Source organism: Mchenga conophoros, linkage group LG9 (assembly GCF_057382185.1).
Source record: "Mchenga conophoros isolate Kocher_MC1m ecotype Shallow Benthic linkage group LG9, M_conophoros_male_GT1.1, whole genome shotgun sequence".
Taxonomy (NCBI): Eukaryota; Metazoa; Chordata; class Actinopteri; order Cichliformes; family Cichlidae; genus Mchenga; species Mchenga conophoros.
This window is the reverse complement of record NC_140534.1, coordinates 26,956,545-26,984,112: the sequence shown is the minus strand read 5'-3', so window position 1 is coordinate 26,984,112 and position 27,568 is coordinate 26,956,545. Positions and strand designations below refer to the sequence as shown.

At 41.2% G+C, this 27,568-nt stretch overlaps 2 protein-coding genes across 5 annotated transcripts in view; both read left to right on the top strand.

The window, feature by feature from the left end:
- rttn (rotatin) overlaps positions 1–22,867 on the top strand; it is a 36,093-nt gene extending 13,226 nt beyond the window's left edge. For 2 of the 3 annotated variants that reach the window (XM_085287299.1, XM_085287298.1), the window contains exons 21-49: positions 58–175; positions 763–859; positions 951–1,016; positions 1,156–1,347; positions 2,195–2,437; positions 3,798–3,954; positions 5,518–5,684; positions 6,089–6,308; positions 7,360–7,488; positions 7,633–7,743; positions 8,533–8,691; positions 9,077–9,154; positions 9,902–10,100; positions 10,280–10,377; positions 10,463–10,550; positions 10,867–11,068; positions 11,419–11,509; positions 11,808–11,958; positions 12,200–12,337; positions 13,005–13,207; positions 13,395–13,500; positions 13,730–13,827; positions 14,069–14,146; positions 14,971–15,097; positions 17,276–17,469; positions 17,646–17,916; positions 22,171–22,274; positions 22,520–22,589; positions 22,708–22,867. In XM_085287299.1, coding sequence (XP_085143425.1) covers positions 58–175; positions 763–859; positions 951–1,016; positions 1,156–1,347; positions 2,195–2,437; positions 3,798–3,954; positions 5,518–5,684; positions 6,089–6,308; positions 7,360–7,488; positions 7,633–7,743; positions 8,533–8,691; positions 9,077–9,154; positions 9,902–10,100; positions 10,280–10,377; positions 10,463–10,550; positions 10,867–11,068; positions 11,419–11,509; positions 11,808–11,958; positions 12,200–12,337; positions 13,005–13,207; positions 13,395–13,500; positions 13,730–13,827; positions 14,069–14,146; positions 14,971–15,097; positions 17,276–17,469; positions 17,646–17,916; positions 22,171–22,274; positions 22,520–22,589; positions 22,708–22,787 — 4,035 coding nt within the window. In that variant the 3' untranslated portion in view covers positions 22,788–22,867. The other variant, XM_085287301.1, reaches the window with a different exon arrangement.
- Positions 22,868–23,000: 133 nt separating this feature from the next.
- Positions 23,001–27,568, top strand: cd226 (CD226 molecule). 2 transcript variants are annotated; one of them, XM_085287303.1, is made up of 6 exons: positions 23,001–23,432; positions 24,077–24,400; positions 24,561–24,938; positions 25,343–25,445; positions 25,757–25,811; positions 27,321–27,568. In XM_085287303.1, exons 1-6 carry the CDS (start codon positions 23,369–23,371, stop codon positions 27,345–27,347), a joined length of 951 nt encoding a protein of 316 aa, XP_085143429.1. In that variant the 5' UTR covers positions 23,001–23,368; the 3' UTR covers positions 27,348–27,568. The 2 variants fall into 2 exon arrangements, with proteins under 2 accessions (XP_085143429.1, XP_085143428.1); XM_085287302.1 differs by having other exon boundaries at positions 26,264–27,568.

Below are 27,568 nucleotides of genomic sequence, written 5' to 3'. Positions count from 1 at the left end.
TTGTTTGTGTTTTCCTTGCAATTAAACACCGAGTGAGTATGTTGCTGTTTTCCCCAGAGGTTTGATTGTCTACTGGAGCCTTGTGTATGTATCCTGAGAAAGCTGGTGTACGCTGATCCATCTCTGAGGCACAGCCTGGCACAGCGGCAGCTCCTGCTCCTCACACTGCTCAGGGGTACATTCACAAGACAACTCGTTAAATAACAGCTACACACATTGTGTCGAGTAGCTCGGGGCCATATTCTCAAGTCATCCACTGATGCATAGCTTTTAACCATGCTGTCACACTGTAGTAAGTAGCATATTAGTATGATGCAACTTGTTGCCACAGAGCTCGGCTCGGCAGCAGTGCACTTTTAACAGCTTAGTCTTAATAGTAGTTGGTAATATATACAGCAGCTCTAATATTTGTTGCATAAATTTGAGCTAAAATGTAACTTGGTTTATAAATTAAAAGACATTTAATTCAAGTGATTTTATGTATATTTGCGTAATGGTTTTAGTCAGGTCTAGACAGAAAATAGAGCTTTATTGAAATTTATTCATGCAAAAGATATGCAGTGTTTTAAACATAACCACATTTTAAATTCAGTGGAGTCTTACATTTAATAAGAAAAGTGTTTGCAAGTTTATTTTTGCAAATAAATTCTTGCAATATAAACTACTACTTCACTATTACTTCTGTAATCTTCTTATGGACTCAAGTGATAAAGTTCTGGATGTCATTGTTATGTAAATTGCCTATTTTGGTCTTCATTATAGCATCGTTCATATTGAAGGAGAACAAAAGCGATGGAAGTGAGATTGCTGTTCTGATGAGTTTACTGCTATTTGATGAGATCGCCAGCACTGACTTATGGTGAGCATAATTTTCCTCTCTTTAAATTTCCATTTGTGCATGCGTTAATGTTCATCCTTTTAATACTGCAGTGCTCTTTTTCTGTCATCAGGTCTGACACGTCCACCACAGAAGTGAGCGTCACACCATTCTCCCTGCCATTGGCAGTAACACGCAGGTAAGACCTTCATAAACTTCTGGAGGTCAGCAGCAGTGTTAAATATTGCCTTGTGCTTCGTTGCCACTTTTTTTACTTCCCTGTCATTAAAACACTTGACAGACAATATTCACAGTTTTGTTTTTAATCTTTCTTCAAGGTACAACGTTCCATTTCAGGCAGCAACTCATCATGCTGTTAGTCCGTACCGCTGCGTACTGGTGCCTTCGTCTGACCTCCAAACTCTTAACCCTGCCCGCCAAGCCCTACAGGTGGCCTGGAACACTGCGTGGCATTCTGGGATAGATAACCTCCTTCAGGAGCTTTGTGGCATTGCTAGAGATGTCAGCGAGTAAGCTCCTTCATATTTCCAACTGTATATGTGCAAATGTTAGGTGTGGCCATTGTACTAATGCGTTTCATGTGTGTTCTTTTTTTGTGTTTAAAAATTAGGATTAAATTAGAGATTGGACACCATGGTAGATGAATGTTTCTGTGTCAAGCAAAGTAGTCTAGTAGACTGCCAAAGAAACTTACCTGAGCAATAATTCTGTGACAGGATTTTTTTTTTCTTTTTTGAGAAAAGGCTTTGAGTTATAGATATCACTCTTTTAAAACATTCCCTGTTGTAGAGCATTGCGGTGAAGTTTTAGATTCAGCCTTGCCATCTTGTGTTTCATCTGTCTTCATTTACTTCTAATGTGACCTAATTCAAACAAATGAGAGTGTCTCTCCCAAATTCAGCCAGCTTGATTACAGCACAGATGTTTGAAGCACACCATGGATGGATTAGTCCATCTTAAACTGAATTTCACACAATGCTGTGACTGGGGAAAACAGCACTTGTTTAAGATTGATTAGTCAATAAAATAGACGGGTGTCTTCTTTGTACTTAGTGTTTATGTGAAGTATAGCTATGTATCAAAGCGATCAGCTTCAGATATTGTTGTTTTTTTGTTACCACACTCGAAAAAAACATGGCTACCTCTGCTTTAATCAGTTGTAAGAAATTCTCAAAACTTCTGATGAATCATAAATGTCTCATCCCACTAGACTGGTGATCAAATATGACTGTTAATGCAGTCATTAGTGATTCTGAGGCTGCTGCTTAAGCAATAAACTTGCCAGCTCATCAGTAGTCATGCGCTTTAATTTGGAATATATACATTTTTAAACCATTAACATTGTATTCCCCTTAGATTCCATCCCGACTTAAAGCTGTCAGAAACACAAGTTTTGTGGCTGAAGGCAGTGCACCTTCCCACTGCGCTGCAGGATTGTATCCAGGCCATCGTCACCGCATCAGGGCACAGTTCTGTGGCCTCTGCTCTCTCCAGGCTCAGCATCTACCTGTTGATTGACAGGCTGGCATTCCCACACATTCCCACCTACAGATGCAGGGAGACCCTTCACTCCCTCAGCTGGCAGGCTGCAGTGACCAGGTACACTAGATAATTATAATCAAGGATTTATGAACTTTTCTCACACTGTTACCAAAACCAGTAAATGTAATCCTGTGTGTAAAATGTAAATAAAGATAGAATTCAAGGATTAAAATTCGGTATAGGCAATATGTCAAATATGGAAAATGAGATGTGAAATGTTTATACTTTTAAAAATGCACTTTATGTTGTAGCACAGGCAAAAACTGAGCACAGACCTGAACAATATATTCAGGTCTGCGAGCAGCGTACGCTTCCATTCAGACAATGTCTTTTTCAACTTGCTTATTTCAGCAAAACAATGCCAAGTGACATTTGTGAATGCATTATAACAGCATGACTCTGTAGTAAGAGTGCTAATTTGACTTGCCTGCAGCTCAGACTTGTCATCCATTCAACACATTTGGCACATTATGAAACCGAAAATATGACAAAGAAAGCCCTGAAATGTTGGTCTGCTCAAATCCTAAGAATGCAAAAATGGAAAAACATTGTGCTCTCAGAACTACAGCAACTGGTGTCCTCAATTCCTAAACACCTACAGAGTGTTGTTGAAAGAAATGGTGATGCAACACAGATATAAGCTTAGCCGAATGAGTGGGTGACATCCAATTCAAAATAAACATGTATTTTTTCAACATTGTATAAATGTTTTTTGAACTATTCTCCCTTAATTTAGGATCTGAATAAGCTGGAAGCATTGTGTTTATTTATATTTACACAGGTTCTCAGTTTTTTTGGAAATGGGTATTTAGCAAAACTGAGTGAGACATAGACACTCATCTGCCACTTTATTAGGTACACGTGTTCATCTGCTTATGAACGCAAATATCTAATCAGCCAATCACATGATGGTAATCCAGTGCATTTAGTCACAGAGATATGGCTGAAGTGTTCAGGTTGCTGGTGGTGTAATAGTGTAAAGCATATCTTTTTTTCTTGGCACACTATGGATCACTTAGTACCAGCTGAGCATAATTTAAACACCACAGCCTACCTGAGGGTCATTGCTGGTGAGGCCAACAAATCTGCAGTAGCTGTGTAATGGTAGCATGTCAGTATGGACCGAAATCTCTGAGGAATGGTTCCAGCACCTTGATAAATTTGTGCCACGAAGAAGGAGAATTAAAGTAGGTCTGAAGACAAAAGGAGGACGCAACAAGGTACTAAAAAGTGATGAATGAAATGTAATACTTCAGTAACAATGAAGACATTTTGGAATAAGTCTCCATAAACACAAACTCACATATGTCAGTTATTTCTCTGATCTGATCAGTGTTATTCAATCAATGTTATTATCCTTCTCAACCATGGTTTTTCTTCTAATGTTGTCTCTTTCTCCTCCTCTTCCTCCCTGCAGGTTTCTCCAGGTGCGCCCAGCCTGTGTTGAGGATGAAAGGTTGCTGGTGGGCATCATTGCATTTTTGAATGCCTACTTCACGCAGATTCACACTGAATTTGCGGCCGACTCAGAGGACGAGGACCTGCGCTGGATACTGGAGCTACTTCTCAACCAGGTACACATCATGACATGTGTGAAAGAAAAACCTCACTTTAAAAAAAAAATCATTATAGTTTCATTTCATTTAACAGGAGCTATGCTGTTTAGCATGGTTCAAACACAGACAGCTACAGAGTTTGTAGTGATTACTGTTTACTTAGCCTGGCAGGGCGAAGGACACTGTCTCAGCTGAACTCTGGACACGCACACACGTACACATACAGACATATATGCACATGCTGATGTACACTCCCCCCCCCCCCCCCCCCCCCCCTCCTCCTCCAAACGCCTTCGACACTTATTCCCTTCCGATGCTGACGGTGGATCAAGGAGACCAGCGCATAGGCTGCAGGCCCGGATGTACTGTCTACATTGGCTGTCTCTCATCCTTTACCCATCCCTGAGCTTGTTGTGTGTTTCTCTGGTGTATTAAGAGTGGAGCTCAGTCTGGGGGGAGTTTTTTTTTTCTCCTTATCTTTCCTCATGTGGTGCATTTGCCATTGTTATACCTCTCTGACCTGTCTTCCCCATGTGATGTTTTTGTGTAATGTATGTATGGTCGGAGGGTAAGATGGCACCGCCATTGCGTGCAGTATGTCGGCAGCCTTAACATGAAATTTCCCCTTGTGGGACTAATAAAGGTATCTTATCTTATCTTACTAATGTCCAGCCATTTTACTTTAGTTAGTTCCTAGTTTTTTGGCACAGCGTGTACACATTATTTTAGTTATGGATTCATTGAGCACTCTAGTTTCCCATTAAACTAGTGGCCATCTTATCCATACATACCTTACTCATCTTATTTATGTGTCACACCATAGCTCACCTTGTTAGTACCATTAAAATATGTGTGTATGTGTTTCCATTAGCTGGTAATCTGGTTAGAAGCAGAAAGCTATAAATAGGCAATCAAAGCATGGATAAATCACTCACACACAAACACACACACCGTCGCACAACCATATTACTTTTTCATAACTAAAAATGGTTTCGTAGCTTTCTACCTCAGGCCTGTGGCAGAGATTATTTCCTTATTTCCTTAAAACAAAGTCACATTCATAGTTTTTTTTTTTTTTTTTTTTTATACCTTAACAGAAAAATCATCTCACTTTTTCAGTGCTGCTTTTAGGATTTAATCAGTTTCACCTTGGCTTTCTCATTAATGTGTGTGTAAACAATAATTCCTCCCCTGGCAGCTAACGAAGACTCACACTGAATGCCTGGCAGGGGTGAGCAGTGCTGCTCTGACTTTTTCTGTAATTACTGAGCTGTTTCAGGAACATCTGTCACTTCATAGACTTGGATTAACTACCCACTCTGTGTGCACTGCTCAGTATGAAATTCTGCTGTTTGGCATTGCAGAGGCAGGTTTTTTAGGGAGAGAAGGAGGTGGTTGCTTGCATACACTTCTCGCCCTTCTCTCCATAATACTCCATAAGTCAGTTTTTCTTTTCTCCCTTCAGTTTAAAACCTCTATAACTAAAGTAAATACACTCAACACTACTAGCTAGGAATGCACAAATTATGGGGGTGAATTTAAAATAATTACGTACAATTCAACAGTATCCGTATCTTCCAGGATGCTGTGTCTCTGCTGAATTTGCTGCTTGGTGTGGAGAACCAGACCTCAACTCAGAGCACAGGGGAGCATCAAGAAGTGAAGAACCATGTGAGCCAAAGACTGCAGAGAGAGCTCACCCACTTCTTTAAAACCTTACTCCGCTGCCTATCACACACCACTGACAGGTAGGTTTTCACAGACACACTTGTGGCTTCCTTTGGTGAAGTCACATATGACAGCCAGTGGTTCTTTTTTTTTTTTTTAGATTAAATAATTTGAACTTTTAAGTAAAACACAACTTTGTAATTACATTGGACAGGTTAGATGTTTTTTTTCCTTTTTACATTATAACGTGATGCGTATCATTGAGATTTATCTGCTTCTAACATATCAAATACTTTTTCTCCACTACAGCTGAGGCATTTTTTGCCTTACCAAAACATTCAGCCATATTTTACACAAAATACCTTTTTGTAGTGCTAGGTATAAATAATTCAGTCTTTATCGCTCTTTTTCTGCCTTTTTTGCCTTTTTCTGTCTGATTTGCTCGCTTCTGTCTTTCTCGTTCTCTCCTTTCCTGTCTGTCCAGGCTATGTTTGGCATTAGCCGGCCCCTTCAAGAGCCAGCTGGCCGTCCGTTTGCTTCAGAGCCTGCGGGTGTCTGATGCACCGCGTTTTTATGGCCTTCCCAGCCTGGAGAGGACACTGCAGGGCATGATCAGCGTGACTGCCCAGCCTGGCTGGAGCTCCCACTGCCCTGACCTGGAGCCCAGCTCCCTTTGCTCCAAGTATCTCAGTGGGTTATTAGAGGTATGTGTTTGTCCATCAGTTTGTATTTGCATGTGGCATGAGTGTCAAGTTCTTTGTCTGCACAGTGTGTGCGCATATGCTCGTGCGCTGCATTGGCAAGTGCCGAAGCTTTCCCCCTCTCATCAGATACGAGAATGCCTACAGAAATGAAGAAAAAGGCAAACAGAGTACTTTCTGTGGAATTAATTAAAATTAAGCAAAAATGTGGTTACGGGACATGAATAACAAAAGGTAAAAAACATTCATTGATTAGACACGCCACACTGTGAAGATGCTGATGAGATTAATCAACCTTGCCTATTCCATCTGTTCAGCTGTTTTACGGTCCATAAAACAATAGCGTAACTCAGTGTAGACCAGCTTGCACAGCAGTCCAGAGCACAGAGGTGTCCACATTTAGTTTTGCTTTGAAATGAAGACCCCCAAGGAACAGACAGCTCTGTTTACACGGGAACAGCCTTTTGTTTGTTATTTGGGGGGCAGCTTTTATTGACATAAATTAACATTTAATGGAGACTGAAGGTTAATTTGCTTTTGCAGTTAGGATTTGTAATGGCAGCTTCGGTCTCTCAGATTCCGATATCGTCCTCTTTCATCGTCGGCTTTTTAACCTTTTCGCCCGCCTCTCACCTGCTATAGATCACCTCGTTGACTCCTCCCCCACCTCCTCCTGGCAAAGTAGAGGCCCAAATCTCAGCAAGCCTTGGGCTCCTCTCTCTCTTCATCTGCTCATATGTGCAACCACGCATCCTGATGGCACACCAAAGCAAAAATAATTAGTCTCAGCTGTATTTAATTTTCATTTGGATGCATTGGGCTGCATGACAAGCATACAGTTTGCATTAACACAGAAGCAACTACTCTGTTTGCTCAACTGACTGTGCCTTTGGTGTTCACACTGAAAGTAGGTGTAGCATTGGATAACAACTACATACCAAATATGAACGACCTCTACACTGTATCTATGTCTTTTTAGATAGATAGATAGTGTCATAATCTTAATTGGCACATAAGGATATAATATTTCCAATATATTCTGTTATCTACCCAGGTGATATCCTCATTTTACGTTGAGTGGGGTGGCAACTCCTTGTCGTTCATGGGGAAAGGTGTTACCAAGAATGCAGTCATCTGCTTGCTTCACTTGTCTCATGAGATGATGTCTGAAAACAAGGACAAGGCAAGTGTCAACATACTGCAGTATACAGCAGAAAACATGCTCTAGAATTGAGATCCTACTGTGTTTATAGTTAGTGAACACTTTTCTGCAAATTATTAAAAGACGTTGGAGTAAAACCGAAGTGTTTTTTTTTTCCTGCACTAGGACATGATTCCACAGTGGTCTTTGGGGAATGAAGCAGCTGCCGAGGAAGCCAGTTCCTCTCAGCTGGGTTTAGCATGGTTGATCCCGTTATGGGTGGACCGAGATCAAGAGGTAATGAGCGCCACTTTTATATGCAAACATAACACGAAAACTATGTTTACTGTGTTCGGTTGATTATTTGTTTGTTGGAAATAAATCCTAATATTGTTGGAAGGCGTGTTTATGTCGCTTTAAATGGTACGGAAAATGCATTTGTGGTTTGAGCAGCAGCGTTATGCCCAATAAAAACTTTCCAAACAGCTTATTCTGTTACTGACTCTTAATTGGTGTTGTTTATTGGACAACTATGTAATTTATTGCCAAGTAGCACTGTTACAACAACGAAATAATCAACCAAACACAAATGTCCTTACTTTTTGGGCTATGTTTATTTAGTGTTTATACTTCAATATATGAATTTGCTGTAAGAGAGTAAAGGAGTTGAGTTTACATTTGATTTTTCACCTTCATTTTTTGTAAACCCTGTCTGTTTTTAAAATAAAGCTTTAGATGTTTGGCTTCTGGGGCGGGGGAAGAACCCTGTAACAGTTGCACAAGAGCTCACAGGCATAAAGGAAGTACATGACAGCTAGTCGTACCAAATGCACTGCTCAAAAATGACTTCCCACACAAGTCAGTCTAAGAGGCTCCCTTGACAAAGAAGACTATGTTTTCAGTTTAAATGTCAGTATGATATTATAGTAAAAATAAAAACCACCATGACCAAATTCACATTTATTGCATTAGATGTGTACCATAACATTAACATGTCATGTTTTTGTTTTGTTTTTTCTTTAACAAAGCTTCATCTCAGTGTTCTCTCTTCCTCGTTTCAAACGTGGGTTTATTCTTTCATGTCAGGTGAGATTTGCCAGTTTGAGTTTGGGTGCAGCTCTATCCTCGATGCCCAGCGGGTGCCAGGCTCTGTGTGCCAGCTGTCAGAACATAAGTGGAGGCCTGTGGGGCACATTGCTCAACATCCTCTTGGATCAACAGGAGAGCAGCATGGTCCGCAGAGAGGTACAGTGTTTGAACTGCAACTGTGTTGACTGTTAAAGCCAGAAATATTCTGGGTTATTGATTATTATCACTAATGGTTTAACCTGAGGACTCTTGGGTGAATATATAGAACATGCAGAGATGATTAGTGATAGGTAAACTATGAGTTGCAGAGTATATATGTCTCAGTGGAAGGAAAGCAAATTTCATTTTCACCTAATGAGTGGTCAGAAAATGAGTCTGGACTTGAATGTATTACCAGCCAAATAAAGGCAGATGGCACTGTTGCTGATTTAGTTTAAGTTGACTCAGTGTGTGTGTGTGTGTGTGTGTGTGTGTGTGTGTGTGTGTGTGTGTGTGTGTCCTTTTTTTTTTTTTTTTTTTTTTTAATTGTTTGTGTGTCTAGGCTGCATTTATCCTGCAGAACTTGCTGGTGATGCCTATGCCTGCCAACGCAGAGGAGGCCAAGGACTCCCACTGGCAGGTCGGCAGATCTGCCAGCCAGTTAAAATGCTTTTATAGACCATGAACTGTTTTCACTTTCTCTCTCATTTGGTTTTTCTCTCTTTATATCCCCTCTCTGTCCCTCCTTTCCATTCCAAACCATCCTCTCCTCTCTAGTTAAGCCCTGCAGGGTTCAGGGGTGTTGCTAGAACTGAAGCTGTACTGAGGGTGCAGGCTTCCAGCACTAAACCCCCCCAAAAATCACATTTAAATCTGTCAAAACATCAAACTAATTCAGCATGCCATTACTCATCAAGGGAGCTGTAAGTCAGAAATTGAAAAAAAAAAAAAAAGAAGAAGGTATCGTGTGTTCTTATCTTATAAAAGCAAAGCTTGTTGTTTACTAAATCTGATGCACACAACATTGCAAAGTACAAAGCAGGCCAAGTGCAAAGAAAAGAAAGCAGAAACGGTTACACTTGCTGCCTAGCTGTGCAGGGGCTATATGAAAAGAAAAGAAAGATCCAAAAACAAAATAAAACTAGGACACAAAATGTCATCCTGTAGCTATGAAGTGACATTTGTAAAATGAATGAAATGTCTTACATCAGTGGCGCAACTTAACGAATGCCCTCAGCCTCTACACTTTGTCCTTTTCTTCAACTCTCTTTGATTTCTTTGTTTTTAATTTGTAAATTTCAATGGGAATCATAATTGCATCATAAAAATATAATGTTTGCATTAAATACTGAAACATCTATTCTCCTGTCGCCCTCTCATCGTCCAGCACCCGTGTGTTCGCGATGAAGTGTCTGGGGTGTCTTTGGTGGGTCTTCCAGCACTGCAGGCTCTGCTCTATCACTGTCAGTATTTCCAGCATGTGGGTCTCTCTGCCTCCAGTTGTTACTGTGGCAGGTACACTTTCTACATCCAGCCTCGTGTTGGCTCGCACTGTGGCCCAAGACTTCAGGAGAGCGCCTCATCGGGTAAGCTAATTCTTTTGATTTTCCTTAATTACTCTCTTCAAGCCTGATAATGTGGATTTGTTCCAGCAGTACACATCCACACTGACTTTCATTATTGATTTTCTTCCCTTTTTCCCCCTACATTTTCTTATAACACTGCTGTAATCTGTATCTGTTGTTTTGTTTATATGCTTGTGTAGATTCTGAGAATTCTCTGTGGCTTTCGGGACGCAACCCACCAGCACCCACAGTCAACTCCAGCAGACCCTCCAGCTCTCTCTCCACCTCTAGCACTGTGGTCAGCGCAGCAATATGCATACCAATAAATGAACCGCTGCATTAAAGTTAAATGGATCCTCACATCTTAATGTTGTCCATTATAGATAAGAGATTCAAGGCCACACTCCCCAAAGGCTCCCTCCCCACTGAGTATGACACAAGATACCCCTGTCAGCAGACTGATGGCTCAAGGTACTGAAATGAGAAATGTCTGTGGATAACAGCCTCAGTAAAACTGTGTGTTTACTTCTTAGTACTGCATAAACCTTTTATTTTTTCCCTTCTGAAACAGCGGCTCTCAATATGGCTACTGATTGTCTTAAACTAAACCAAGTTTTGTGTTTATGTGAGCATCCTAAATACACAGCTGAGAAAGTAGTGCAGCTTTTCTTTGGTTTACTGCTTTTAATTATGTGGTCAGTGGTTGGTAGCCAGAGACGTGATTTACAATATGTGAACCCTTTTTCAGGAAGTGTGTCTGTTAGCCCTCTATTGATGTGTCTCGCAGGCCAGAGCGACACAGACACCAGCAACTCTATTACCTCGCAGGACTCCCGACAGGGCGAGCCCTTGGCCGTGGAACCCGTTGTCAAGGTAACGCCTGACCTCCTGACGGCCCACTGCGGCCTGCTGACCAACCTGCTGGCCATCCTGCCAGACTTCACCCTCACTGCCATCCGACATAACCAGCTCCTTCAAGCTCTGGCCAGGTAAGAGGTCACATGCTGAGTCCACATGAACACCAGCTCAACCACCCTTGATGTATTATCATCTTAAGCAAGCATTGATTTAAGTGTTTGCGCTTTTAAGCAAATAATCATTTAAGGGAAAGACTTGTAAAAAAAAACAAAAGCAGAAAGTTTTTGTCCTTGTAAACACAAAAACCATAAAATACAGATACAAAAACTACACCTTGCATTCCTGCACCGTTTTTTTTCACCATTTAAATAAAAGTGTGCATATTTGACTACAGAATTTGCGTTAATTGTAGCCTTAATCCCCCTCTAGCTGGTTCCTTGCAAGCACACACTTTCTCCATCATGTTTATTTTCTTCTTCAGTCTGGTGGCTCTTGGCTCCGTTGAAAAGTGTCTGACTGAGCTGAAGACGCCAAACATCCTTCCAGGAGAGAGAGAGGACATCAAACGCCAGGTGAGGATTACTGCGTTAGATGCATCTAAAGAAATTTTTCCAACGTTTTTAACATTTCTATTATTATTATATCTTACCACAAAAAACTGTGGGCTGGTTTGAAAAAACAAAGCAAAACAGTGCATTTGAGTGCAGCACGAGGTTATCTAAGAGCATCTCCAGATTTCAGTGTGGGTGGAATACTAAACAAGCTCATATTCAAAACATACCATTGTTTTGGACATGTTTTTAATCATATGATTTTTTTTTTTTTAATTTTAACTGTTCAATAAATATCTGCATTATTTTTCCTTTCTAGTTTGTCACCATACTTCAGTTCCTGTCCAGCTTTTCAAAACTCCTGCAGTCATATGTCACAGTGAGCGAGGAGCCGATTGGACAGATGGACTTCCTGAAGAAGCTGTTGTCTTCTCTGGTGGCTGTGCTCATGCTGGATACTAATGGTTTAGGTTAGAAAATCATATTATATTTAAAGGAAACAATGATTTAGACTGTTTTCCAAAATTTGTATGTATGCCATCATTGGTGACTCCCCCCTCCCCCCCAAAAAACCTAAACAGTTCTTCAAAATCAAGTCCTTTTTGGACATTGGTCCCACTCTTCTTGCAGCATGCCCTTTAGTGCACTCTGTGTGTCTCTTTGTGGCTGTCTTGTGTCAGAAAATTTGTGACTCACCCTTTCCCTCCTCAGACGCAGGTACCCGGGACGTGGTTTGTATGTGCTGGGTAGACGTGTTTATGCTCCTGGCTACTCTGGTGAAGAGGGACGGCTCAGCAGCGCACCCATCTGTCTGTGCTGCGCTGGGGAGACACTGGCGAGCGTTTGCAGGTACGCAGGTTGCTTGGCTCAGTATGCGAGCAAAACTAGGGGGGTAGAGTAATGTAATAACTGCAATTTGGACTACAGAATTTTATATTGTAATATTGATCACTTCTCATATTGCACAATTATATACTATTGTGAAATTATGTATTCCATTTGATTTAAACAGCCCACTGAGGTTTAAGACACAAGCTCTTGCTTGATGAAATGCGGTCTTACATCATAAAAGACTGATAATCGTGATTAGGTGTAATTATGTTGATTGCAGTAACTGACTAAATAATCAGGATTAGCATTTTAGGTGTAATTGTGCAGCCTTAAATCTGATGCAGAAAAAAATCAATTCTGTCTTTTTAACATGCTTTTTGCATCATTACTATTTGTATTAACTTTCCTGAACAGATGCTACGATACGATAATTGCATCCTGTCCTCATACTACCCCTACTTGTCTTCTTGTGTGATTAATGGCGCAGCAGGGAAGTCTGATGAGTCCAGTGAAATAATGCTGAGCCTTTGTGCGTGTAGTTTTGAGTTTACATGTTCACGATATCTTGGTGCCATTCAGATAATTAGTGTGCTTACTTCTCGCACCTACTACCTCATTCATGAACAAATATTTAGCTATCACAGGGTTGCAGTTTTTTACTCTCATTTTCCCCGTGTGTCTACAGGAACGTTATCGGTGTGCGTAAATGAGAGGTTTGCGCAGCCTCTCCTTCACACGGTGGCTCTGCAGTTTCTCTGTACAGTTTTCACAGAGGAAACAAAGAGCCGCAGTCAAGAGGTCACAACCTCTAACTCAAAGTATGTCAGATCTCTCTCAGATGTCCTGAATAGTCCCTCAGCCAGCGAGCTGTGTGAGCTCTTATTACAGGTATGATGGGTTGATGGTCTCTAAAGTAATCAGCTGTGTTGTTAGCTAGCTTTGTGTTCACTAGGAATTATTTTGGAACAAAAAATCGAGTTACATGCTTTTGGTCAATGTTATGTAAAAAAGTTTGAATTTGAAAGTGTGTTACTGTGCGGCGCAATCACTGTCCTGCTTCAACTTCTGCTGCCAGAGCTTTGAGAAGAGGACCACTCAGGACCCTTTAAAGAAGCTTACAGCTAGAGCTCTGATGACACTGCTAGCCTGCAGCCCCACAGCTCAAAACTATGCAGTTAAAGGTAATCCCCCAAACGTCAGGCTGGAGTTAGATTATCACCTGTCATTTACTCTGGTTTCTTTATGTTCATCTATCTTTTTAAACCGTGTCCCTAAAAGTTCATCTTTGAAGCAAACCTGTTTTTGAGCGATTTTTGTGATTGTGTTAAAAAGTGCTTGAATAACAGTAGAAACGTGGTATCTTGGTGATAGTTTAACCGAGTGTGAACCTCGGATTGTCTTGTGTTCTAGCTGGTTTAATTGACACCTGTGTGGAGCAGCTGAAGCAAACTCATACCCAGCTCCACTTGGAGTCAGTCCGGCCCAGCAAGGCTTCCCACCGCAAAAAGGTGAGCACAGACTGGCTGGAAATTTCCAATCTCAGCATTTCTTTTCCCTTTGGATAGAATAACAAACTGAATTGAACACGAATGAGTTTTTGGGTAAATGTTATGAATATGGGTTGTACTTGTCAGCAGAAAGTCTGCTTACTGTTCTTATAAGCTTTTAATGACTGCGGTAAAGAGTGTTTTTAAATTTGGAAAATGAAGCCTATTGGACTTTATTATTTTTGTTTTCCCATATTATCAGGAAGAGGGCTATTTGAAGGAAGTCAAGCTGACTGTGGAGATCCTGCGGAGTGCTCTTTATTGCAATGATGAATGCAAAGTAAGCCTCTGTGCCTACCTTTTAATTCCCCACTGCTAATTGGTTTTTAATGCAACCCCAGAGTACCGGCGCTGTTCTGTGAATGAAATTTGCCTAAATGCACACGGCTCAAATCAAATCAAATCACTTTTTATTGTCACATCACATGTGCAGGCACACTGGCACAGCACATGGGAGTGAAATTCTTGTGTGCGAGCCCCACAAGCAACAGAGATGTGCAAACACAACAACACAAACGAGCAAAATACAAGAATGGCCAACCTGAAACTAATAAATATATGTACAATATATAATAGTGTATGCATTTCTGGATGTGTATACTAAATATTTTCCTACGTGTGTGTGTGTGTGTGTGTGTGTGTGTGTGTGTGTGTGTGTGTGTGTGTGTGTGTGTGTGTGTGTGTGTATGTATATACACATTTTTACAAATTAAATAGTAATAAAATAAAATAATAATAATAATAATAATAAAATATATAAAATATACAGAGTTGAATATGTGCAAAACAAGTGGCATTTATATACAGTGTGGAGTGCTAACATCTCAGCAAGTTTAGCTTCTCGCACCCTATAATGTCATTACTTATGAGGCTTTTTAGCTGGTTTTCATTTTCTAAGTGGCCTTTCAGTCACTGTCGGTTAGCTCAGACTAAAAAGCCATGAAGGCTCCACTGCAGTGTTTACCCTGCCATCAGTCTCCGCCTTGTGTGCGTTTCCTGCACGCTTAGGAAAATATTGAGGCATTTTAAGTTGATTACTGTCATCTTTGTTGGAGCTGTTGTATAAATCATGCGCGTGTCTGTAAAATCTGTTTGCGTTTGTAGGTGGTTGCCACAGATGCTCACCTAACACAGGCGCTCAATGCCCTTTGGCCTTGGCTCCTATTGGACGACGCAACTATGGAGGCGGTTCTGGAGCTTCTGTGCGTTTACACGGCCAACTGCACAACAGGTCTGCATGTTTGTGTATTTATGTTTGCCTCTGTGTGTGTGTGTGTATGCTTGTGTGTTTGTGTAGGCATTGTGCCTGGCCCGTGCCTGCCCATCGCCTCTGTCTGTAGTTGGCAATCTGACTGAGTCATACACACTTTGCACTGAGAGTCCCATTGTTCTCTCTAATAACCACAGAGCTGCATTGCATCTCAACTGTATAAGACCCAGTGCCTTCTTGCTTGCCACTCACAATAGGCACAGTGTGGCATCCAGAGTTCAGGCTGCACAGCTGTCTCGCTGTATGCAGAGCAGCCAGTTTTAGAGCATGATGTGGGGAGGAACAGAGCATCTCTGTGCTGCTCGAGGTACCAGTATTCCATCATGCAAATGTAAGAACCATGTATGTGGAAACCAAAAAGACGTGCAAGAAAAAGAGAAAAAAAAAACTTTTTGAGTGGAAAAATTGAAAGATTTATAGGAAGGAAACGGTTGGGAAAATGTACTTTGATAAACAGCCTGTGGTACCTTTGATGTGTTTGTGTGCATGCATGCGTGTGCGACTGGCTTAGAAATCAGTTTCATCATTGGTGGTGTGTGTGTGTGGAGGGGGGGGGGCGTTATGTGCAACACTTATGAAGGTTTCTAAAATTGTGTGCATCTGTGCGTGCGTGCGTATGCATATCTCTATTTGATTGGCATCAGTTCCTCAGTGGGTGCGTGTGCACGCTCTGATCTAAACTCCCTCGCTTTAGACCCCCCATAAGCTCAAGCTGTGAAGCACCAGAAAGCAGTGAAGTCGGGCACAGTACTTCCCTAAAGGTTAACTGAACAGCAGGTTGTGTTCAGCCTGCATGCAGCCAGGCTCAGTATTACACCATACACCCTCAGGCTACCACTCGGTCTCCCGAGACCGCTACATTTCTGCTGAACCTTTCATCTCCAGTCTACCTCCTTCATCCAAAGCTTTGTTAACGCTGCTAGTTCGAGTCAGATTGTTGTTTTCATCTGTGCCACACATATTTTCCACAGATATTTTTGGAGCAGCCCAAAACTTGCTCCCTCAGACACACAGAAAGTAAAACAAATGAAAATCTTTTTTTTTTCTCCACTTACATGTAGGGATCTCTCCTTTTGAAGTATATGTTGCATGGCTGCAAAATAATTAATCGGCAGCTGACTCGTATCAGAGAAACAGTTACTTATTAAAGCAGATCCCCCTTGTCAGTTTTATGACACACCAGGTTTCTTGACAGGTATTGAGATAACCGCAGGCTAAGATCAGCATATGCCTGTTTCCAATCCAGGATTAGCAAAACCATCAAGCTGTCATTTTCTCCAACAAGAAATGTCAGTCAGTTTCAGGCTGCCTCGTGAATTCTCTTCAACTTAAGCTTGTTAATTTCTGTATTTTGTGTGTAATGTACATCCATGCCAATTAGTCATGTCAGTTATGCTGATGTGAATGTGCCTTCTTAGTAGAATTGTAGCTACATGATTTACTTTCCTCCCAGAGTCAAACGAGCCTAATTGTCATCACTCGAGTATTTCCGTGGTGACTGAATATTAAATAAATGAAGTGCTTTTCAAAAGTGTTTCTGAAACTCTCAGATTTCACCTGTGAAAGGCTTAAAGTTACTTTAGGACTCTTTTTTTTTCATCATATTTTGTTTTTCCTGGCTCTTAACTTGTGCCTGTCAGCACTTCTTCCTTCACATATATGTTATGTTCTGTATTGGTGCACAAGTTCCACTTGTCTCCATCATTTTGGTCATTTAGCTAGACTGTCTTTACACCAAAGTAAGCTCTCCATGCAGCCGCGTGGAGATGTTTAGGTGTGGTGGGCAGACAGCCGTGCAAGACAAGGCCTGTTTATCCAGCTACTAGTGCTGCTGTCTGGCGAGCTAGCCAGCATTAAGGTAAACAAAAAAAAAACCAGAGAGTACTTCCAACAACAAGAAAAAATTGGTTTCACTGTATGTGTGTTTGACTTTTTTTAATGCTGAAATTGGCGAGAGAAGTTGTGATTCCAGTCCAGACACAAGCTTTCAGTGTAGTACAGGCATGTGATTTTATGTGTATTTGATTTTGTGCGTGTGTGATGTAGATCCAGACATCCACAAAGGGCAAAATAATGTTTTATTTTAATGTTCTTATAAATATAAATGAATATAAGCCATTTTCCTTTTTCTGTTCCCAGCATGCAGTTCTCTTTGTGGCAGTGGCCCTGGCCTTGTACCAGGATCTAAAAGCTCCTCCACTAGCTCACTGATGCACTCTGTCATGAAGCTGGCTTCAGCGCTTGCCCCAGATAACAGCATCATCCAGAATCTGGCTTTCTCCCTCTTGGCTAACCTAGTCATGTCCCGTGACTGCAGATGTCTCCTGCAGAAGGTAAGAGACATTATGTACATAGAATTAGTGGGCAAGACAAGTAGCAGATTAAAATGAAAAAGGTTAAAAAATGATGTTAGGAAATCTCGCTCTTGCCCTCTCTAAAACTCTTTCACTGTTGTCATGACTGAAACTTTAATCTCTGTTCACTCTTGTTTCATTTCTGTGATTCTCAGAATAACTTCCTTCAAGCCTTCTTGTCAGTACCGGTGCCCAAGGCTGCTGGTGTTAAAGCCACGTCTGTAAGTAGTGGTTGGAGCCTTCTGGGCCTATGGCTGAGACTGCTGGCCAGTCTCTCATTCACAGAGGACGGCCAGCAGAGTATCCTCAGGCTGACCGGAGCGCTGGAACTGCTGGCAGACTTGGCACCACATCGACGGCACGCGCTGCTCACCCTTCAGAACCTCTGCTTCTGCCCTGCCAACAAGTCACACATCATTGCCAATGGTATGGAAGTTAAGCAAGGATTACATTTAGGAATCGCACTCAGGGATATGAAAAAAAGAAATAAAAGATCAAAAGGGGAAGTTCAGTAAGCAGATTTGTCAGCATTGTGTGTCCACAATGCAAGTCAGTGATTAGGAAAAAATTCAGTGCAGCTAAATGTTCCCTGCTGAGTCACTTTGTTCACTCTTCGTAAAAGTCATCAACCACAGAGGGACTTGTGGTGCACCTAAGGTATGTGCTTTCTGGTGGTAGCCCATTTGCATCAGTAAGCCATCTTAGATCAGTTTCTCTTACTTCTGTGCTATAAAGTTCTTTAACTGCAACTATAAAATGCAAAACAAAACATACCCGATTTTCAGTTTACCCAGAGTTACCCTTTCCAGGTCATCTTCTTATGAACTTGTGGATCTCTTTTAGTGGTCTAATGTTTTTAAGTTGCTCTGTCCAGGTCTCATTATTTGCACTTCTGTGCATGAACCTCAAACTTGTAAAAGAGTGATCATTAAATTTAAATCAGATTTTCCTTTTTAAACAAACCTATCTGTAGAGTTGCAAAAGCTTAATGGGCCCACACGTTACAGTGGGGCAAAAAAGTATTTAGTCAGCCACCGATTGTGCAAGTTCCCCCACTTAAAATGATGACAGAGGTCAGTAATTTGCACCAGAGGTACACTTCAACTGTGAGAGACAGAATGTGAAAAAAAAAATCCATGAATTCACATGGTAGGATTTGTAAAGAATTTATTCGTAAATCAGGGTGGAAAATAAGTATTTGGTCACCTCAAACAAGGAAAATCTCTGGCTCTCACAGACCTGTAACGTCTTCTGTAAGAAGCTTTTCTGTCCCCCACTCGTTACCTGTATGAATGGCACCTGTTTGAACTCATCATCTGTATAAAAGACACCTGTCCACAGCCTCAAACAGTCAGACTCCAAACTCCGCCATGGCCAAGACCAAACAGCTTTCGAAGGACACCAGGAAAAGTATTGTAGACCTGCACCAGACTGGGAAGAGTGAATCTACAATAGGCAAGCAGCTTGGTGTGAAAAAATCAACTGTGGGAGCAATCATCAGAAAATGGAAGACATACAAGACCACTGATAATCTCCCTCGATCTGGGGCTCCACGCAAGATCTCATCCCGTGGGGTCAAAATGATCATGAGAACGGTGAGCAAAGATCCCAGAACCACACGGGGGGACCTGGTGAATGACCTGCAGAGAGCTGGGACCAAAGTAACAAAGGTCACCATCAGTAACACACTACAACGGCAGGGAATCAAATCCCGCAGTGCCAGACGTGTTCCGCTGCTGAAGCCAGTGCATGTCCAGGCCCGTCTGAAGTTTGCCAGAGAGCACATGGATGATACAGCAGAGGATTGGGAGAATGTCATGTGGTCAGATGAAACCAAAGTAGAACTTTTTGGTATAAACTCAACTCGTCGTGTTTGGAGGAAGAAGAATACTGAGTTGCATCCCAAGAACACCATACCTACTGTGAAGCATGGGGGTGGAAACATCATGCTATGGGGCTGTTTTTCTGCCAAGGGGACAGGACGACTGATCCGTGTTAAGGACAGAATGAATGGGGCCATGTATCGTGAGATTTTGAGCCAAAACCTCCTTCCATCAGTGAGAACTTTGAAGATGAAACGAGGCTGGGTCTTCCAACATGACAATGATCCAAAACACACCGCCCGGGCAACAAAGGAGTGGCTCCGTAAGAAGCATTTGAAAGTCCTGGAGTGGCCTAGCCAGTCTCCAGACCTCAACTCCATAGAAAATCTGTGGCGGGAGTTGAAAGTCCGTGTTGCTCGGCGACAGCCCCAAAACATCACTGCTCTCGAGAAGATCTGCATGGAGGAATGGGCCAAAATACCAGCTACTGTGTGTGCAAACCTGGTAAAGACCTATAGTAAACGTTTGACCTCTGTTATTGCCAACAAAGGTTATGTTACAAAGTATTGAGTTGTATTTTTGTTATTGACCAAATACTTATTTTCCACCCTGATTTACGAATAAATTCTTTACAAATCCTACCATGTGGATTCATGGATTTTTTTTTCACATTCTGTCTCTCACAGTTGAAGTGTACCTCTGGTGCAAATTACTGACCTCTGTCATCATTTTAGGTGGGGGAACTTGCACAATCGGTGGCTGACTAAATACTTTTTTGCCCCACTGTAGTTGCTTAGGCTTCACTGACTCAGATTGTAAGAAGGGAAAATAAAACATACCACTTACCATTGCTTTGTTTTAAAAGTTTGCAACATATCAAATGTACTGAAAATGAACAGTCTGGTCTTTATTTAATACTCTCACGGTGTTTATTTGCTTAGTTTTACATCATGTGCAAAAAAATAATCAAAACAAAACAGACTCGTGCGTGCCAAACTTTGGCACGCTTGGACTGGGATATATTGTCAGGACTGCTAAACTGAAACCAAACAGAAAGTGACATTTGAAAGTACACACAGTATGAATAGTATCGTATATACTAGGTGTAGTGCACATATTATATTACTGTGATGCAGAGCTTCTGAATTGAGAATGGAGACTTGAGTGGTATCAGTAACAGCTTTGAGAATTTAAGCTACCAAAAATATATTAAGCCCTTTTAAGTTTATGTTTGCAAATGTGGGCTGAATACAACAGAGATCTGACTATCAGTGATTCTACAACACAGAGATGAAAGCGAAGGAAGTCTGTGAGAATGAAAGACCGATCGTGTCCCCCATGCAGTGCACGCTGCAGGTGGGAGTTGTGGGACCAGGTGCAAAAACTATGTGACCGTATATCTGGTTTCCTGTGGAAAGATCATGTTTCCTGTGTTTTGCATACAGCAAGATTTCCATCAATCACAATAGAGAAAATGAGCAAAAAAAAAAATCTCATTGCTTGATCGAAAATCAGCAAGATTAAATAAGTTACGGACTTATGACTAATGTTGCTGCGAGATATGCCACTCAGATAATAGCAGAGGAGGAAAAAAACGTTTCTCCTTTGTTCACTTCACTGCACATGAAATAAACTCTTTTCCTGTTAAGTTAAAGTTAATTTCAGGGTCTAGACTAGCTTACAACAGCCTTCGTTTAATAGAAAATATGTGCTATTAAAATTACTGAGCAGAGGCTACTGAGACTTTCAAGGAAACTTTGATTGCAATAATGCTGTGGGACCTGTACTGTAAAAGCAGATGATGCACAGCCAGTAATCCGGTGATTAATATGTTCTCGCTATGTTACTCTCCTCTAAGTTTCAGTGAGTTGTGGTTGAAGTGGGAAAAAAAAAGTCTGTCAGGTTTTCCAGATGTGTTTTGAATACAACAAGGCTGAATTCAATGACCGAACCAGGCGCCTGCTCTCTGCATGCTCCAGGTTTGGGTCCAGAACTTGTTGCCTTTATGTCTTCTTCATCTTTGTTTGAGCACGTTGTCTTTTTGGAATCTTGATTCAAAGTCAGTTGGAAAATAAGCAGACCAACCTTACAAAGCTTAGAGTACCATTTCCACAGCTCTGTTCAGAGTTCCCACATTAGATCAGTCCAGATGTGCCGGGTGGAAAAATCAGATGGCACGATTGCGCTCATTGTAAACACTTGATCAGCTTCATGTTGTTTACCCTGTAAAACTTTAGAAAACAATTATCCTGAACTTTTCTTGACTTCGTGATTAATCTGTTTACATTAAGAAAACAGCAAGTTTTTCCCCAGGTATCTGAAACCTCTGTCGGTTTGGGACTTTCCACAGCGTTGGTAGTTGAATCGGGTAAAAATCATGAGCACTTTATTAAACATAGTAATTGTTTATGTATGTCATAACTATTTGTATTATTATTTATTTCTTTTCAACCCCCTACAGTGACTTCATTAGAGTCCTATACAGTGAATCAAAGTCTTTATGTTTATATACTGATTCAAACGTCCACCACCTCTTATCTTTTGGTGGATCTCCTTTGCTGGTACGGATGTCATATAGAATAAGTTCCAGCTGTTGCACGCCTGGAGACGAGTGTGAGTGGAGCGAATTTTCCATTGTAGAACAAGGTTGTTGTTTTTTTTCTCCATTTTATAGCGTGTTGCTTACAGCTGTGTTTTTCTGGGCTCTCTTTTAGCTGGAGCTCGTTGAGGTCTTTTCTTCATTTTTATGGCACTGAAGAGACTTCCTGCATCTAGCATGTGTCCAAAAAAAGTCATTTTCAAGTCTTATTGAGTTGCGAGTCCCCCATAACGATCTGCGCGTCTTTATTTCTTTCAGACAAAGCCATGAAGGTGCTGCTATCCTGCCTCGAAAGTAAAGTGATGGAGACCCGCTGTATGGGAGCTTCTGCAATTTGGGCATTGCTCCATAACAATCAGAGGGTACAAACACACACACATCCTAGTACTAAAACTTTTATTTTAGTGCTTTTATGGCTGGTATTTGAGTTTATGGCTGATCCGTGGCAAATGAAATCCTCTGCCTGCTTGATTGTCTGCCTGTAAGAGAGATTTGCCTCACTGTTCTCTCACTTTCATCCAAGATGATCAATGTTTTTTAATCTCCTGATTATGAAAAAAACAAACTACTATCCTCTTTATAATCTGTTCCTCATTTTCTCTCAAAGGCCAAGACTGCTTTGAAGTGTCCTTCTGTTAGATTGAGAATTGAGAAGGCTCATACCATCGCAAAGAAGGGTAGGCATGAATTTTGTTTCGTATCAGGGTCTGTCTCTGTACCAAATTTGTACATTTGAAGGTTTTCCACATTCCACTGTTTGTGCTTACTTCTTATTTATTTATTTGTAAAATGCAGATGCAGACAGCAACCAGGAACACATGAACACCTACCTACTGGAGTGCCTTGAAAACATTTCTCAGCTGCTAAATACTTGAACGGTGTTTGTTTTTTATGGATTTTTGTACCACGTTTCCATCTGTAAAATGTGAATTATATTAAAAAAATCTTAGCTTGTCGTGTTTGGTCTGATTCCAGTTGATACATTTTCATTTTGAGACCACTGGTGTTTTCAGTTCACCGTTTGTGGTGGTGGCAGTGGTGGTAAGGTGCTTTTCCACACTGTGCCACGTTTGGCTTACTGGTGAAAATCGTCACAAAGTATTCCAGAAACACAGGGAAGAAATCTTTGGTGTTCACAGGAAACTGAGTCAGGGCATGTGTTCCTCTTTCAGTTTCAAGTTTGTAATATGTTATGGATTTTGATTTTTAAATTATACTTAGATATTGCTCTAGAAAAACTTCATCATGAAAGCCACCAAGCAGTATTATGTCACAAGTTTGCCATCCAATCCCAGTCCTGGTGATAAAGTGCTCCTCTGTGTGGAAGGAGTAAACAGTGGGCTATCATGAAGTGCGCCCCAGTAGCTCAAGTGCTTCAAATGCTAGCAGGAAGTGTAGCCTGGGTGCCTCCACTCGTCTCATCAATGCAGCTTTCATTCTCCCTCTGTGGGGCAAGATGGAAGCTGTACAAAAGGACTGCTGGTACTTCGTGGTACTTATCTTTCTCCCTTTTCTTAAAGGTATGGGTTTTATTTTTTAATTCAAATATATTTCTTTGAATTTGCAGTGTTTGTTTTTTAATTGGAAAAAGTGCTGTAACAAATACTTTTACTAACAATTTTAAAACTGATGGCTTTAAGGCTGTTTTAAAGTAATCTAACAAAATCATTTTCTGATATCTAAATCATTAAAAAACAAACAAAATGTAACTTTTCATTCTTATTTAAAGTCGATAAGCCTGTAATCATAAGTCTTTCTAGACATTATTATTCCAGACTTGGCTCTCCCAAGGGCTTCACTGGATTTGAGACAAATTGTCATTCAGCTCAGATAAAAGGCTTTGAAAAACTTGGAGGCTTGATCACCAGCAATTGTCAGCTGTTTTTATGTGTTCTGGCTTAAATTAGCCTAATTACCATAGGCCGAGGGATGATCTCAGAGTTTTGAATTGCTCTTCAAGTAGAGGGCTCTCATTGTGTATGTGTAAACCCGATAGAGGTTCTCTGCCAGTAAAGGAAAACTATTATAGAATAAACTGTATGAACGTTAGATTTATTCCTTCCTTCTTAAAAATGTGTAATTTTGTAGCTTCATGGCTATTTTGTTATCTGTGTTGTGTCATGACTCATATGTTAACAACAGAAAAAACAATGCCTTTGTCCAGTTGCTGTCCAGCAGAGAGTGCCTGCTACAGTTAGGCTGGAGGAGGGGATGGTTCTGCATTGCTTGTGCCCCTGGGATGGCAACCTCAGCATGGTGTCTTGGACAAAAAGGTCAGAAAAAAATCCAGTGGCTGTTTTCCACCCTGATTTTGGAGTGGTTTTATCACATCGTTTCGATGGGAGAGTGGAGTTCCTGAAGAACGGTCCCATGGATGGCAGTATTTCCATAAAGAACGTTACCCATCAGGATATCGGGCTTTACGAGTGCTCTGTTCAGACCTTCCCTCGGGGACCCTGGACCCGGCACATTCAGGTGGAGGATTTAGGTAAATATGGCAGAAAGCGTCAGAGCGCATGTTCTGAGCTGTCTAGTATCATTCCCACCTCCCCCGCTTAGTGATTAAAAATGGTGAAATATGAAACCTAGAAAGGTGCCATACTGTAGTTTCCATCACATATTATTAGATTTCTTTCTTTCGCTTACAGATGAGCCACCAGAGGAAGACCCCACAGAGCCCACTCCCACACAGGAGGCCGTTTCAAACGAAAAGCTGCTAGTAGAGCAGAACAGCAACCTGACCATCAGATGTAACTATCAGCATAATGGCACCGTTAACCAGGTCATATTGGAGAGGATGCTGCACGGCCAGTCGTGGACCATTGTTGGAGTGTGCAAGAAGGTGGAGGAAGGCCTGGTGGCGGAGGACTACAGCGACAGGGGCCGGGTCAGCTGTGAGGACAGCCTAGATATGAGTCTGCACTTGACTGACGTGACACAGGAAGACAACGGTTTCTACCGCTGTACTTTTAACACCGATGCAGGACAGCAAACTACCACCGTGCAGCTCACCACTGTGGCTTCAGGTACGAAGCAGGCACCATGAAGTTGAAGACATGCATACATTCAGCTGTGTGTGTGTCTGTGATTGTTTAAATTAGTTGTGAATTGACATTAAGAAGTGGATGGAAGTAAATAAGGCCAGCGATGATAATGAAATTAAAGAAAACAAAGCATGTGATGTCACTCGCACATTCACAGCTGCTCAGTGCGCTGAAGCCACAGAGGTTTGTGGCTAAAAGTCCGAGCTTTGTCACTGCGTATCTGAAAAAGCACTGGTTGCACCATATGTGTGTCATGGAACCAATTGAAAACACTAATCAGACACTGCTGTATAACATAGAATTATTCAGAAAACAAATTTTCACACTGTTTTGTTCCCTGTTTGATTTTTGTTTCTTCTGTTTTTCTCGCTCCTACACATAACCAGGTTGGTTCAGCCTGTCGTTATACATGATGTACATTTACATCGGGGTTGGAGCTGCTGGACTCTGTCTACTTATTGCCATCATCATAGCAGTAATGAGGCACAGGTAAGATATCAGCAAACTAAAGTAAGGGGTGCTCTGTCAATAAACACAGATAAGTACGGAGGGAACACCGATGGTTCAGCTCATAGTGTGATAACGCTGACACACTGATGTTTAGCAGGGAGCATGCTTCCATCTCAAGCTCCATACATGCCTATCAAATGTCACTCTTTAAGTGTTTAAACCTGTGCTCCTTGGACAAATGTGTTCATAAGAAAATATCATTACTATCTTGGAAATCTTCTGATGCAGCGCAGTTAAGTTTGTTTTTTTTGAACAGTAATGAAAATCCTTTTTGTCTGAAAACCCTGCAGAAAGAGGAACAAGAGAAAGGAGTACAGAGTGAAACTGCATCCATCCCAGAGACAGGTAGGCATCGCCACGTTCATTTTATCTACTCTCCTCTTTACTCTCGACACCTTTAAGGCACTCCCGTACCTTCTCATCAGACTTGCACTTAATTACAAAACCATCACCCTTTACAGCTAATCTCAGCTAATGGCACCGCCCACTCATTTAACTAATGCTAATTAACTTCAATGTTAACTGAAAGTGTCTTTGAAGACAAGCAGCTTGTTAAAATGTTATTACAGTATTGATGTGCTGAGTTTGATTATTTGATGTAAATAAATACACAAGCTCTTTAATAATTAGCTGATCTTTTTACACATTTTTGATATAATATGAATGTGTTATTTATTAGCGTGAGCCCATATTGGTGGAAAAAGTAACTACATTTTGCCAAGCTGCTTCACCTCTACTGCCTGTTTTGGTGTAATGGCTTAAAAAGCATTAACATTCACTTCCTCACATCCTCACAGCCAAACTTCTATGAGAACATCCCCATGTGTCCCAGGATAAAGAAGTCCAGACAGATCAGAAACTGTCCCGTTTATGCCAACGTACAGACCGTCCGATCCATGAAAACCACATCGCACCAACGACAGTGTAATAAATAAACACACCCACGAATGCGAGGTACTGGATGATGTCGATCTGTCACAGCTTTGTGTGCGTGTGCCTTCCAGCCTTTCACAAACAAAGCGCATCAAAGTTTATCTGAGAAAAAAAGAAGAAATCCACCTGTGTTGACATGAACAAATAATTTATTTGATATCTTGTAATTATATGTGTGGATCACGCTGACACTGATTAGCATTCACGCCGTGGTTTCAAATGAGCTAACAAGTTGGTGCTTATCTGCGAGTCAGAACGCTGACAGGGGCTGTTTGGGTCCAGCCTTGCTCGCTCTAATTAAATGTAGTATGTACTGCATAATTACTGTTGAGGAAATATTTGTTTTGGCCATAACAGTATTTGACAGTAACAATCACGCAGAAGACAAGACAAAGGGCCGTGTAATCGTTCTTTTTACTTCTCTAACCCCTGAGTAAAACGACTGACAAAAGCCTTTGTAATTGCCCTCCTTTTTACTTTCATCCCTCCTGGTTTCCATTCAGGGATTGACAATGGTGTCTAATCATCTAACGGAAGAGAAAAGCAGTCACTCAGCACTGTACCATCACTTGAGACCGTTACTTACCCCAACGGGCTCTGTGTCTGGGATGGCTGCATTCTAGTTACATCACACTCTGCGCGCAGGAGCTAAGCTCTAATTAGCTAATCCTGTGCTTACTTTGTAGCTGCTCAGACTTTGTGTGCCTGCTGTTTATTGATGAGTGTTTGTTCCTGTCGTTGTTCTCCTGTTGTAAAAATGATTTTATGATAAGCTGTCAAAAGTTTTCCAAGCTGTATTTATTGTTTTGTTTCCAGAGTTTTTCCGAGCTTGCTTTCGTAAATCAATATTTAGGGTTTATGATGCTGTAGTACTGTTAAGCCGTGTGCTGTTTGTGTAATCTAATTCATTTATCTCCATAGAAGTGGAGGCAGTGGCAGAGGCAGTAATGGATATGCGGGCTATTCCGCTAAGAACAAGACAAATGTGGAGCATAAAGGGACAATATAATCAGTTTGTTTTTTGCTTTCAATTCGCTTCCAATTCAAGAATCTGCAGCTGTACTTTCTGGGATGGCACTAAAGATGACGCGAGCGTGACCAACCATACTGAAACTGTTGTGTGTGACTGTAAACGATTTCATGTGGTACGAATAAAACTGTGTCACTGC